This window comes from Zonotrichia leucophrys, chromosome 2, assembly GCF_028769735.1.
Source record: "Zonotrichia leucophrys gambelii isolate GWCS_2022_RI chromosome 2, RI_Zleu_2.0, whole genome shotgun sequence".
Lineage (NCBI taxonomy): Eukaryota > Metazoa > Chordata > Aves > Passeriformes > Passerellidae > Zonotrichia > Zonotrichia leucophrys.
In genome coordinates, this window is record NC_088171.1 from 52,382,734 (window position 1) to 52,398,357 (window position 15,624).

The 15,624-nt window shown below is 37.8% G+C and overlaps 1 protein-coding gene across 9 annotated transcripts in view; it reads left to right on the forward strand.

Moving 5' to 3' along the window:
• TPK1 (thiamin pyrophosphokinase 1) overlaps positions 1–15,624 on the forward strand; it is a 305,721-nt gene that overhangs the window by 175,239 nt on the left and 114,858 nt on the right. For all 9 annotated transcript variants that reach the window (XM_064704990.1, XM_064704992.1, XM_064704993.1 and 6 more), the window contains one exon: positions 8,046–8,141. In XM_064704990.1, coding sequence (XP_064561060.1) covers positions 8,046–8,141 — 96 coding nt within the window. The remainder of the gene's footprint in view (positions 1–8,045; positions 8,142–15,624) is intronic.

Below are 15,624 nucleotides of genomic sequence, written 5' to 3' on the forward strand. Positions count from 1 at the left end.
TTTTCAGAAAAGGGTACATAAGGGAAATTTCATAGATGATACAAAAATAGCAGGTGGCTGTCACTGTTGTACTGTGCTCAGTTTTAATCATCAGATTGAAAAAATAACATGTTTTAGTTGCACAGGGACGTACAAAAGTAGGTCTGCTGTTTAAATGCAAGAAATGGGTATGGAGAGATATGGGTTTAATATGAGACTGCAACTCCTGACGGACCTTTCTCACGCAACACTCTTACTTCTCTGCTCAGTTATTTAAAAGTTTTAAAAGGTGTTAGTGGCCTTCTGATAAAGGTGTGGCAGTGATGTGGATATCACTGCACTTTCTGACCTGTGAGCATTTGTTTGCTTTCATTGACCAAACTTAATACATCATAAGAATTTGCTCCAGTATGGATAAATACTGGGAATTTTTCCAGCAAATGGAACATTAACTGTGCTGGGTTGTTTCGTTTATTTTTTTTGTCTGCTTGTGGAGTTTGTTGGTTTACTTTTTTTTAATTTGGGGAGCAGGGGGACAGATTGCTTCTATTTGGTTTTTTTAGATTTAGAGATTTAGAAACATTTGGGTTTCTGGATTTTTGTATCTAATAGGTGGCAAAGAAGTTGCAGTGGCTTTCTTTGGTATCAGTCAGATACCAACTAAACAGACTCATATTTTGTTCATTTTAAATAATTGCTATTTTATGAATAGACTTTTTTTTTTAAAAGGGGGCAGATGAACTCTATTAATGCAGATGAACTCTTTCATTCCTATTATCTCAACATAAAATGCATTATGTCAAAAAAAATCTTCCACCAGAAGCCACATACTGCCTCGTTATAACCGAAAACAGGAAACATTTTATTTACTGTGGAAAAGATCACATCAAAATAGAAATAGGGAAAGAGAGGAGAGGTTGCAGCTGTTGCAGTCAGTTTCAACTACAGAGCACTTTTTTTGTTGCTGTTGTTGTTGTTTTAAATGCTTGTCAAATTTGACAAGTTCATGTAGCTTCTGGGTTGTGGAACTGTGCATGTGTTTACATGTATTTACTGATTTTGTTTCTGCCACCACATAGTACTTGTTTAATAAATAAAGTGATGTTATATAAGGTTATAAGTGATAGTCAAACCTGGACATTCTTGGTTTGCGCGCGTTCAGCGTTACTGAAATTATTTTTCAGTAATAGGGCTTTCACTTGAATGTCAATATCAGTTATTTGGCTTTCAGAGTATAGATTTCAACATGATTAATGAATTATTTTAGTCACTGTGAATGGCAGTGATCCTTAATGTGCAGTTGGATGAGTGAAAACATCATGAACCCTAGGACTGGAGGTGAAGCAACCCATACAGTATTAGGTTTGTACTGATGTCAGGCAGTTAGCCAAATTTGAGTCCAAAATCTAGAAGAAAACTAATTTCACTTAATTAAGTATTTTGGCTATTTAAATATCAAAAGTAATTTTCACTAATTGTACATACTTGGTTTGTTCTTCATTTAAGAACTTAAAAGACAATTCATTCAATTAAACTGAGTTAAAGATAAGCTGTTCAACAGTTTTGTTCAACAGTATTTGAAATTCCCAAAAGAAGTCAGTGAACTTAACTGCTTTGCCTTCCTTACTTGCATCCTACTCCCCAAATGCCAAAGGCTTCAGTTCCCTAATTTCCTGCTGGTTGTAATTCATAGAGATAAATCAGCCATGTTAGTTTGGTCATCATGCTAACTCAATCTTACCACCTATAGGAAATCTATGCAACTTTTATGCCTAGAAGTAGCTCAAATTAGAGGTTCTTGTTCTGCCTGTCTCTCTACAATCCTGTATCTTTAAACATTTTCAAAATGTTTGAAGTGACATTCTAGCCTGTCTCATGTTTATCCCATGCTAGACTTGGTTTCGATTCTGGTAGAGGTGTTTTGGATCAGCTGTGGAATACTGGGCCATCAACCACTGTCTGGGCTTCTGCCATCTCTGCAAACAGATTTTCCAAAACTATGGTTTTGGGTTTGTTTTTTTTTTTTATTTATTTTTGATACTGGTTGAGTGCTGAGGCCTCAGAAATCACCCTCCTATTACAGATGAGGTGGTAGAACATAGTGTCTGTCACCTGTTGAACTTGTAGGGTGATGCATCCACATATTTTATCTTGTTTGCTAGGCCTGGTCCAAGACCTTCAGTCAGATCCTGCAGTCCATTTCTGTTCCTCTTTCTGTACATAGAGCAGTACTTTGCTCAAATCTATGTATGCTTTTTCCTAGAGTTGTATTGTATTTGTGGGGTCCCCAGATAGAGGAAGGAATGATGAATCTGACTCCATGTTCTCAGAAGGCTAATTTATTACTTTATGATACTATATTATATTAAAGAATACCAAACTAAACTATACTAAAGAATACAGAAAGGATACTTAGAGAAGGCTAAAAGACAATAATGAAAAGTTGTGACTCTCTCCCCAACAGCTTGGCACTGATTAGCCAAAGAGTGAAAACAATTCACAGCAGAAACCAATGAAACAACCACCTGTTCATAAACAATCTCCAAACACATTTCAAATGAGCAAAACACAGGAGAAACAAATCAGATAATTATTGTTTTCCTTTTTCTCTGAGGCTTCTCAGCTTCCCAGGAGAAAAATCCTGGGCGAAGGGATTTTTTTCCAGAAAATGTGAATGCCACAGAGTTGTTTTTCAGTATCAATTGCATTGAGTCCAATACAGGATGTAAATGCTTGTCTGCTGCACATTTGGGTATGAAAATGTTGGGGAGGCCAAAACTTTCAGTTGGCGGCAGCTAGTGTATGAGGAAGTGTATGTGAAGGTTGGAGTTATTCTCTGTGTGGGATAAAGAGGAAGAGGATAGCAGAGGGGCAAAATTAAATTCCCTGTAACCAGAAATTTACCTTAAAAGGAAGAGATATCTGGGAACCCTTTGCCTCCTTGCTTTTAAATGACCTCTTCAGACTCTCCAAGGTGGAAATACTGCATGCCAATACAGTACAAGCGAGGGAAACAAATTTTAGGGAAGTCTAGAACTTATGATGTGAGAAAAAGCAGATGTGAACTGTCTTATTCAAACCTCCAGAAGAAAAGGTGAGCAGCAGATCATATCACTGTTGTAAACATCATAATGGAAGGGCAGAAAGAAAACAGAAGAATATTCTTCCTTAAGTTGAGGTAGGAGAAGAAGCAACAACCACAATTTGCAATACAATAGATCTCTGTGTGCCACTGGGAAATAAAATTACATAAGAGTTGTCAAGTATGAGAAGAGGTAGCCCAGGGAAGTGGCATCTCCATTTCCAGCTAAACCTGGACTGGAAAGGGCCATGACAAACCTGAGCAAACATAAGGTACTCTTAGCAGGAGATCAGACCAGATGACTTTGAAAAGTCCCTTCCAAATGAAGTAGTTCTGAGAATCTATAGCCTTACCCAGTTTGTCAGTGAAATATTAGGATCAAGTGAGTACATTACTGTTTGTGTTGGTGAAGTTTAGGGGAAAGAGAATGTTTGGAGATAACATTTAATTTATATAGGTTTCTTAAAATTTATTTGTCAGTGCTGTGGTTTTGAGAGAATCTACAACCTGTCTCGTTTCTCCTTGTTTTGCTTGAGGATATGTGGCATTAGCACTATACATAAGCACATCTGTTTGAGTTTGATAGCTCAAAGTTGAGCCTCTGTGCTCAAGTATTGTTAAAAGACTGAACTGAATGTCACTGGTGCTCCCACTGAGCACAGCCAGATACAGGTTTCAAAAGATAATGTTAAGTGGTTTTCCATAGGAAGACGTGGGAGATAGAGTACACATTAGGATATTTTATGTATTCTATTCTAATTATGTTCCCATACTCAAAAAGGTTACAGAAAGAAAAAAACCATTACATTCTCTTAATAAAAGATTAAGTAGAACATGGGGGAATGAGCAACTACACACTGCTTTCTACAAACACACAATGTCCTGTGATGTGTAACATTTCTGAAAATGGAGAAATGCTGAGATGTTCAGATTGACATTTCAGTGCCTCTCTGAATTCAGTGTCTGTCTGAAATATAGGGTTCAACAATCCTATTAAGTGAGTCTGACACACTCCTCCTTCTTTAGCAAAGTGCCTCCCATAGCTGCTCTACTAAGACAGAACAGCGAAAGCCTCATTTTTTGTCTCATCCTATCATTCACCAAAGCTGTATCATCATCAGATGAAATCTATTGTTTTCTTTCCTGCTGTGTGCTATCGATTTTTCTAACCTTTCCTAATGTTAAATTTGTTTGGCTTTTAAACTTTCTTACCAAAGGTTAATGTCATTAAGTTTAGTGGGTATCTATAAAACTACATATGTTATTGCCTATCTTGCACTACTATGCTGTCCTTTCGTTAAACTCTGACTGCATTGCATAGCTCTGTCTTGAGGATTTTTGTCATTCCAGAATAATGCAGTGAAGGTTGAAAGGAACTGCATTACAATTGTCATCCAATTCTGTGGCATAAAATATTGGACTTCATATGTCAGGAGCAGCAGATTTATCTGCGGCTCTTATACCATCAGCGAACATGAACTGCACAGACATTAATTTCAGCAAGACTGTAAAGAGGATGGAGGATCCAGTTCTGCTGCTTGTCCCCTCCCCCTGTTCAATCTGACCATGCCAGTCTCTTTGACATTGTGGCACAAGAAGCAGTACTAAAATCTCTGCCAATTCTACAACTGGATATCTGTTTGATGTGGAAAGAGAATGAGAAATCACAGTTTAATTTGAAGGAATTGGTGTCTTTAATGGTAGCACTCTATCAACATTATTTGATATGATTTGATCTACAGCAGTACTTGTGTAAAGCATTAAAGGTATGGGCAGTGAGTAAACAGCCCCAGGTACTTCCAAGCACCAGCTCTTACTGTACTCACAGGTACTGCCTTTAATGAATAGTGCATGTGATATCCCACTCACATATTTACACTGCATTCCTGTGATAGGTGTTTGAGGCCTTTTATTGTGAATTTGCACAGAAGACAGTAGCAGGGCTGAACATACATTGTGCATATGCAGCACAGTTTTCTCCCGGAGCAGAATGACCTTCAGTGCCCTCCAATCACTATGCTGATGTTATCTTGCCTTGGTAGTACCTTGCAGTTCCTCTAGAATAATTTTTTGTCAAAGAACATCCTGAGATGCTAGGCAAGAATTAAGAGAAATGTTTCTAGTAGTAGCATAAAATATTAAATCATCATAAGGTGTTGTAGGCCATCATTAAAAAAAGAAAAAACAAACACAAAAAAACCAAAACAAACAAAACAAAAAACACCAAAAAAAACCAAACAAGCAAACAAATAAATAAAACCTCAGACACCTTGATATTCCCTATGTGGAAAGTAGAATTGCAGCTTACCTTCTGCTGACAAACCTGCCTGTTCAAGATCAGGCTTGTAAATTTGTTAATGACTGCAGGAAGTAGTATTTTGCTGAGGGAGAGTGGGGATTAAATTTTTCATTCATAAATTGGTATCTGTAAACCACTTACTTCTGCCAATGCTGTGAAGCCAAGGAATGGCCCTGGCAAAAGATAAAAGGCTTGACTTCTCTACTGCTAATTTAAGAGCTGGCAGCTGAGGTTGTGTCTTCTCTCATACTCAGCAGTAGCTGTCCCTGCCACTGATTTAGTCTTCATCTGTCATGTTCTCAAGCTGCTCAGAGGCTGTCTGAGAAATACTGATGTTCTGTCTGTTCATGGTTTCTCACAGCTTGGTCTCTCTTCCCACTATCAGTGCTGATATCAAGACTGTCTGAGAGCACCCCATTCTTAGTGAATGAGACACGTTGTCATTTAGAATAGCTTTGATAAACCAGTTCCTGCGGGGGTCAGGTATATCCAATTGTGTCAGGAACCCACATTTTAAAAAAGGAACCCACTTGCCGCGGCAGTTACGTCCAGATGTGGACAACACTGAACAAACCAGACCAGTGAAGAGCTTTTTTTATTTTCAGCACATCAGTCTCAGGACATTGTTAGACAATGGAGACAGGATGTTAACAGCTCGCTGATCCACAGGGAATGCCAAGGAAGGTGGTGTAATACAGAATGACATAAAACCATCTCAGTCTAGATTTCAACCAATCATACATAGAACAACACATATTGACAAGCATTCTATCCAATCTTATAAAACACGCGTAATGGTAGTTAAAACAAAGACTGGTTTATAAAAGACAAAGAACAGAGCTCTATTCATGCTAACCTTCTAAAGATATACATTAAATAACCTTGTTGCCATCCTTAAGCCAATTCTACAGAGGCCTATTGTTATTTGTCACATATGCTCTACTGCTTGGGAAACTTTTCTGCTGTATTTGCAATGCTAACAAAACTTCAGTCTGAGGCCTATACTTTTTTAACCATTTCCTAAAAACCCTCTAACTTTATGGATTCCAACAGTTCCCTTCAGTGGTTTTCAGATCTGACTGAGCTTTCCTGAGCGGGACTGAACAACCCTCTACCTTTCCTGGGTGCCCTGGGTGTCTCTGGCTGGTGTTGCCAAACTCACGTGTTCATTACGGGCTCCAGATGGCCTCTGTCATGTCCCCACCCTGCCAATTTTACATTTTTGGTCTTTTCTAGAGAAAAGTGGAGATATGGCAGATCTTCAAATAGTTTTGTCCTTAGCATTGAGTGCAGAGTCCACGTACCTTTTCCCTCACTGCTTTGAGGGGGAAGCAGCATCACTTCTGCAATGGAGGTCTCTGATTACATGTGCTGTTGGAGCTACATGATGCTTCATCTTGGCAAGCCTATTATTACTACTTGAAAAAATATTTAGAGCAATATCAGATCTCAGAAAGGCTGCTACTTTTGACCAGTTTTCTTTCAGAAGTTTTTTTACACTTTTGGAGAAGTGTAATAGAAAACCTGTTATTATCTTCTCACTTTTCTTTTCTACTTTATCCAATTCCCCTACTGCCTGATGACTTTATTTGGTTTTATATGCAATCTGGCTGTGTGGGAAAGCATTTCAGTGGTCGTGTGTGTCTTCCTATTGCAGGCTTGTTATTTTGCTGCATGCAATTCACTAAATTCGGTTCCTTCACTAATCTTGCAAATTTTGTCTTCTCTACCTTTATTTTTATCACCAAGGTAAAGGCGACTTGAACATTTTTATGTTGGTTTTGTTGTGTGAAGTTTTTTCTGATGTAACAGAGTAACGTACTTTATACACAGAAGCACACACACAAAGATTCTGTATTCTGAATGCTTTTCTCTTATCAGTTGTTATTGTGTAGAGCAAAAACATAAAATCTGTCAAGTAAGACAAAGCTAGGAGACTTTTAAGGGAACCTTGAAGTAGTAGGAGAGGGAACTTCTAAATCCAATGTGTATGATTCTAATTTTAATTCACTGTGCTGTATTAGATATTTTTTTATTCCTTAAACCTCTTTGAATAGTGACTTTATGAGGTAGATACACTTCACTTTTCCTGACTCAGCTTTTTATCAGAGGCTTAGAAATTGCCTTAGTTTTCAGTTAAGAAATCTGAACTCCTGCTCTTCTCTAACATGTTTTCAGCCATAATAGCCCAGTGCAAGGAAATTGATGTTGAACCACTGCAAATTGACTGCAGTACAACTGCACTGCTTCTGGGGTGCTTGAACACTTTTGTGTGCCCACATTTATACAGGTTTGAAAGTATGTAGCAGAGACTCAATAGATGCAGAACCAGAGAGGACAGTCATTTTCCTGAAAATTACCAATCGCCCAGGGCTCATTACACCAGAATTTGCCCATCCAGCAGACCTCTGTAAAACATGCTTATCCAAACTCACAGATCTACTCAAATGGCTTTGAGTATATACTCCTGAACCTATGAAACTGCTGGCTCATAGTAACTGGTTCAACTGGGACCTACAGTTATTGGGCTCTGTAAGGGTCTTTTGCTTAGTCCTGCATCTCCATGCAGAACCTCTGAGTGGTTGTCTGAAGTTAATTGCACCAAAGATGTCATTAGTTCTTACATTTGAAAAATTACTGACTTTTTTTTTTCTCTCTCTCTCTGTTTTGTTGCTTCTTCGCTAGGGATGTGAGTTAATTGAGACCATGGATCAGGACCTCACAGATTTCACCAAGTGCCTTCAAATACTCCAGAAAAAGATAGAGAAGAAGGGCCTCCAGGTAAAGACAACACTTTTTTTTTTTCTGTGTTTCTTAGTAATTACTCTTTTTCTCATTGTATTTAGGTTAATCTTTCAAGTTTGCGCTGAAATGAAACTATTTTCCATAGCCTTGACATTCTGCAGTTTTGCCATAATTTACTGCACATTTGTAAGCATTGATGCTTCTGCTAAAAGGAATTACAAAGTGTGTCAATGAACAAGTGTTAGCTTTCTTAAAAGGCAGCTTGTATTGATTTCTGTTAATGAACTACCCAAAGTGCACAAGGCTGTTGTGGCTGGTGTTCAAAGCAAGAGTTCCACTTTGGCATGTAAATATATTTTCAAGTCTTGGCACACTAAGCCTTGATGTTCATGTTCATTCCCCTTTCTCTCACCTTTCAATGGTGAAACGGAGAGGGGAAATCTTGTCCTAACAACATTACAAATGGTAAGCAATACCTCCTCCTGCAAAATGTTCCCTTGGAATCAAAGGCAGGCTTTGCAGAGCAACGAGTGCACTAAACTTAAAAGAAGCCATATGGAGTTGTCCATCTCTTTTCATGGGAAAGTGAAGGAAGTCAACATTCCCTCTCCCCTTCCACAGTTTCATTTCAGAGGCCCCCTTGTTTTGTCTCTGAGATGCACGGGTGAAATTTCTTGGGAATGTCAAGTGTGATGAGTCGGCAGCAGATGAGCTCTTGGGATTGCTGCCCTTTCCTCCCCATGGAACAGTCTTTCATAAGAGCTGACCTCTCTTCTGCTCTTCATGTATGAGTGAAGAGAGGGAGCAGCTGCTGCATCTTTCACCCACAGTGAGGACAAGAGGTGTGTAAAAAAATTAAAACAATAGCCCAACATAGAAAGAGATGTCTAAACCTCTTTTCCTATTTTTATTGTAGCAGGATAACAACGTTGCCTGATTTCCTGAGATCACCATTCTCCAACAAAGCAGCAGGGGTTGAAATGCCAATACCCTTCTCTCCTTCTTCCCTTCTCACTCCAGGCTGATAAAAAATTCACCAGTTTTGCCTAAGCTGCTTTAAAACTTCTTGTTCTTCCAAAGATAATAAATGACGATAGGGCACTTTGGAGTGCTGTCACACAATGCCCATCTGCAATTTCATCTCAATACAATGCTGTTGTTCATTAGGGGTTTTTTTTCCCCATCAGTATAGACAGAGATGGGATACACTTTCACCATACACTTGTCTTACTGTCTGGCTGTGAGCCAGGAAACTCTTTATAAAACAGTTTATTTTCTTTCCCTCTATAATTTATCATCACAAGAACTCAGAGGCGTGTCTTTGCATCTAGGACAGGAATGGTAATGAGTGCCATTGGAACAGATGAGCCACCTATGCCTAGGATTTGTTTTGAATTTGGCAAGTAACGTGCTTTCCTCTTATTAGAAATGCCCTTTCAATGAAGAAGAGCTTCTTGGATTCAGTTCATTATCCAATCCCAGCTATTGCTAGAGAGAGAATTTTTTTAAGCATTACAAGAGGTTTTATGATGAATTATCAATGTGTGGTTAAAATAAGAGCAATGGGAATATGACAGCTACAGCAGGTGTGTTTAAACAATAAGTAGTCTATTTGTAAAAGTTTGAGTTGTGTGATTACTCTCACAGTAAAGCTGTGTTTACTGGACTAAAGGACTAAAGGATATTATGATCTTTGAGGATATTTTGTAAAGTACAAGCCTGAGTGTAATTGCAGTAATTGTGTAGTGTTTGTGCTAACGTACTAAACCTGAGATTTCAGTTCAGTTATAATTGTATGCTGTTACATGTAAGAGATGTGCTTTAAATACAATCTGAGTTTTTCAGAGGTGAAAGAAGTAACACAGATAAATTTTCTAAAACTAAGCACCATGTTCATTAAATGCTAGCTACTTCTTGTTTGCTGTGCCTGTTCCATAAAACATAGTAAGATGCTATCTTATTCATGCACTCTAGATAAAGCATAATGCATTTTTACTTCTGTTCTTCTGCATTCTCTGACTAAGGAATTTGAAGAAGTCATTGACTCCACTTAGGAAGATAAAATGTGAAACTTAAGCAAATGTAAGAGACTAAACTGTATCATAGTTCTATAAATTATTAGTTCAGTTTCTAATTTGGCCTTTTTTCAGAAGCACTGGTTGTAATTCTTTAGTAGGACGTTTGGTGGTTCTTCAGAACGTTCTGATGATGCAGAGAGTAACTTGATGTCTGGTCCCTGAATGACACAGAGATTCTGAGCACTTGCTAAATATACTGGCCTCAGTTTATGCATGCAGCCTCTTGGCTCTTCTGAAACTCTAGCCTCTTTAAATACCTAAATTTGCACTTAATTTAGATTTCTTTATGGGCAACATTCTGCCATAAAAAATCAGGTACGACAACAGACTGTTCCAGCCATAGACCTAAAATCTTTGAGGAGAATGCAAATATTTTCAGGGAAGACAGCTGCTGTTGAATTCTGGTGTCACCTGAGAGGTACTTACAGCTGAGAAGAAAAGGAAATCCAGGGTCTGAAAATTAGAAGTGGATATAGAAGGGGTTCTTTATTTGCATTTGTGTTTTTTGACCTCAAGGACAAACTTGCATGTCACAAAGAGGAGTTATCTTCCTTCTGCAAAATGTCATAAAAGCTTTTTCTTTAGCAGAGAGTATTAACTAAGTGGAATATGTCTTCCTGGTGCCAGAAAAAATGTGTTTGTCTCCAGTTTTGTTTTTGTTTTTTTTTTTTTTTTTACCCACTCTATTTAAAGCACTTGTCAAAGAGGAGTAAGACAAAGAGACACTACAAATTTGTTTTCCTGTGATTTATAGTTGAAGTTATGAAACAAGGAAGGTATCTCTTTAGTATCTTTAAAAAATTGATGCCACAGTCCTGCTGTGTTTGCTGCTATTTCTGGGTAGCAATATGTTAAGCTGGGAAGTTAATTGCATTCAATGCATACCATGGATCCACAATCCCACAAGGTAGTTTGTCTGGATGAAATTCAGGTGTGGGTAGCTGAGGTGTTTAAAACAGGCCTCCCTCCATTGGTCAGAGAATAAATTAGCATTTACCTGCTATACTGAATGGATTAAAATTTCTGTTCTGATTTATCAGTCACCTCTATGGAAGTTCGATGTCATGGAGGCTTTTGAGCTCACTTGAACATATGCAGATGATATTTTGTTCCAAAGGGATTTGGTTTGTGTAATTTACTTTCCATGTCTCTGTGCCTTTATCCTCCACCTTTTCTTTCTTCCTGTTCATCCAAATAGCTTTTGAAGAAGTAACGTTTTAATAGAGGAATAGCATATTGAAAGACAACCGTGTCAAACAGCTTGGAGGTCAGCTGAGTGAGAATGCAGGTGAGATAGGCACTCAGTGCCCCTGCTTGTAAAGAGGGATGCAAAAAAAGTTAGCTTGGATTTTTACTGGTAGCTAGTTTGATAAGAGCCTTAGAAAATTCTTTACCACGAGGAAATATGTAGCTAGAGTTGATGGTCAGCTGAGATGCAAATCAGGGAGAAAAAAATACCTCGTTAGTTTTTGAACTTCTTGCTCAACATAAAGAGCAGGAATTCCATCTTCTGGAATAATTAGCCAAATTCATGACTGCTTTTTCCTTATTTTTCAAATAAACACTCTTAGAATAGTTTCTGAATCCTCAGGGTAATTAATTCCTGATTTACATTGCATATTTTGGTTGCAAAGCCAAGTCATGCAGAAAGCAGCATTGCAGTCATTTTGTGAGATCTAAGTCACCTAATTATATGTATTTATAATTACAGACTGCAGTGAATTTTAGAAAAGGCAGTACCCTTTATATGTGCAAGCTAGAATCAGTCTCAATCTTCCCTCTCCACAGCCCTAATTCATTTGTGAGTTGTATTCCGTTGGATGGGTGAAACAATGAAGTACCACCAGGAGAATCTGACTCCTGAAGTTTCTTGCCAACCTAAAGGCTGATAGATATTTTTCTTTCTCTTTCTGCATGATTGTGATTATGCATGCACACACATGCACGTGCAAGTATGTATATAAATGCACATCTTTTCTAGTAGTGTTCCTTCATGGCCCTAATTGGTGCTTTTTAAATGTCTTAATAACTCTGTCTTTATTGCTGCTGTGTGTGTCTTTCACGTTGTTTATGGGCTATTAGGTGTGCACATTTTACTTTACTGCTTTAATCACTATTTTATTCATTCTGTAGTTATGTGAGTGCTTTCCTTTCTTCATTACAAGACCTTCAAATAAACTTATGTCTGTCTGGTGCTGCTTTCTGTTCTTAATTTTCTCTCATCTTAATATAAGCTGTTTCAAGAAACCAACTGAACAGGCAAAATGATAGGCAAGCTTATGATATCTCTTATTTAGGGATCAACAGATCTTGCATTAGAAATGTGTGCTATTATCTTTAATTTGCAAATTGGAAGGAAGAAGTACAAAAGCAATTTGTCCACAGCCTACCCGCATGCTAGCAGTATGGTTGGGAAAGATCCTCCAATTCCCAATATTCATCAAATGCTCTTTCAGTAACAGCATCTCTGGTCTCAGCTTGTAGCAGCTCATGCCAGTGAGAACTGAAAGTGTGTTTATCAATTTTGCAGCTCCAAGAAGAATACTCGTAATATAAAGATAGATTTAAGCCATTATCTTTATCTCAGAGTTACAAACTGTACTTTCCTTAACTGTTTCATCTAAAATACCATTTAGTCTTAAAACTAAGCTCTGGGACTTTTCATTTAGCTTTATTATCTTTTCTACTTAAAAAAAAGTTAAAGCAGCTCATTTGGTTATATGGGCTGAAGATATAAAAAATGAGTTTTATTGAAACCCACATGCCTTTTAGTGGTTTAATGTTAGTGTGTTTAAATCGATAAAAGCACCAGTGTCAGTATGAAAAAGGGAAAATATCCAAACCAACTCTTCCTAAAACACCCTTGGCAATAAAGGGATACTCTACTAACATTTCCATTTTAAAATTACACTTCAGAGGTTCAATCAGTCAGCAGTCTAGGGTATTAATTCTTTTAAGTGAATGCAAGCCTTCTTCCCTTTCTACTTTTAAAAAAGTGTCAAATTTTCTTTTATGTTGAGCAAGGCTAAACAAGTTAGTGAAGTCCTGTGTTTAAAAAGTGCAAAGGAGAAGACAGTAATGGTCATATATAACCTTCAGCTGTGCAGTATTCAAACACCTTACTAAGCCTTCTCTGGTTTGCCTTTATATGAGAAAAAAGGGCCTGAAGGAAAACCCAAACTACCCTAAAACAAAAATCAGAGATACTTTAAAAGATAGTAATTTTTTACATAAAGACAAGTCCCACAGAGAAAGGGTATAATTATTGCAAATACAGGGCTCTGTTTGGTTTAGTTTTGGTTTTGGCTATCAGCTGAGGTTATTCCTGATATGTGGCTTTTTTTAGCAGCAAATGGATCAGTTTCATTTCCTGACTAAATCATAATTTTGCTGCTCATGTTGGTAGTTGGTAATTTCGAGATGAAACACTACTTGTTTTCATTTCTGAAGGCTTTTGGGTATCCAGAAGAGTAGTGGGAATGGCTCTTAATGCAAAGATGAGGAATGAAGATAGTTTGTTACCAGAATTTGAGAACAGGGAAGTTACAAAAATACCATTATAGTAATAGTGGGGAGAGGCAGACTGGAGAATCCCAAAGCTGACATGAAGCTGAAATGTGAAGCTTTTGTAAGAAGCAGAGAATCACAGAATGGTTTGGGTGAGAAGGGACCTTAAGGATCATTTAGTTCCAACCCACGGCCACAGGCAGGGACACCTTCAGCTAGACCAGGCTGCTCAGGGCCCCATCCAGCCTGGCCTAGAGCACTTCCAAGGATGGGGCATCCATAACTTTTCCCTGGAACCAGTTCCAGTGCCTCACCACTGGACATGAAGGACCATAAGGACACTGAAGCTTGTGGATTTATCACCAAATCCTGTATAGAAAGAAGGGCTGAGAGTAAACCTGTTCTCTTTTGGTGGCACTACTGAGTTTTTCTTCTTAATGCTTCACAGGAGAATAAAAATGCATATGAGATATATTTTAGGGCAAGTTAAATATGTGTAATGAAAAGGTTCTTATTCTGTCAAGTGCTGCATCAAAAGATTTTTCATGAGTTATTAATAGTAATCTTCTTCATAAACCTTTCCTGTCCAAAAGAAACAAATGAATCTCAAGTGTTTCCTGTTAATTCCACTTCTAAAATGCAGAATTTCATAATACTTTTCAACAGGAGTAAATCCCTCCTTTAGGACATCAGACATATCCTTGAAGACTATTTTAACTCTTAAGGTCCAAGTCTACCTTCAAGGAATACAGTATCTAATCCATCTTTCCCACTGTTTAATTATTTTAATGATTCCCATTATAAAGGGATGGCAAAATCTATTTCTTATAATACAGGATATCAGAACTTGCCAGTTCCCAAAGAGAAACCCTAATATGTAAAGTGTCTTCCTGTTCCTCCATAGCTGTGAGCATCAAGACACACTGAGTATCTTTGCCTTCAAATAATTTTATGCAGTATGGATGTCTGCAAGAGCACAGTGCATCACATACCAAGAAATTTTCTAATGTAATCCTTGTATGCTCTACTGGAGCTTGTATTGGACCTATGATTATAATTTTTTAAGACAAAAACAGGGCAGGGATTCTAGAGAACACATTGATTTCAGTTTGTTTGTTTGAAAAAGTTAGATCCCATATCAAGCTTTGGGGAGAGTAAGAACAAGGGGAAAAATACTGTTTATTTAGGCAGTTCAAGGGATTCAAGAGATCAAGGATATGCTCATTAACCAGACTGCAGAAGCTAATGAGGAAACCAGCAACTGCTCTCTCAACTTAGTTAAAGGCTAAATATGTTTGAAGCAGAAAGCGTGTGGTTACTACAGGCAATGCACTGTTCCCTTTGCAACCACCAATTTTGCTCTGTTTGTAACTTTCTCACAGGAGGTGCGATTCTCCTCCCCCTTTCAGCCCCTTCTGCTTTGCAGGAGCTCAGCTTCCCTGAGAGCAGCTATTGCTGATCTAACTGCCCGCATGCTGGGAAAGTGGTTGGGCTACAAGGACATATCATTATCCTCAAAAGGCTGTCATACTTGCATGGGCACGGTCGTGATCATGGATATTGTAGGCAGAGATCTTGAACAGCCATGTCTTTTAACAACAGGAATTTTTTTGCAATTCAAGGACTGAGACTGCAATTTCTTGCCAGAGATTTTCATAAATAACTTGGGTTTGGTTTTCTTTTTTTCTTAACAAATGAATATTGTGGTGTTATGAAATCCCCCATAAGTAACAATTGTTTTTATTAGATTCTGTTTAGTTAATGGAATGTAAGTTTATTGTTAAGCATGTTAAGAAATTTGAGCTACTATGATATATTTTATCTGCAGATTATAATAGAGCAAATTTTAGAACTCAGATTGGTTTCTTTTTACTAAATTGAGGTGCCTGTCAAGAAAGGCAGGTTTTTTTGGCTGTTGCAGAGATAGTTTTTAT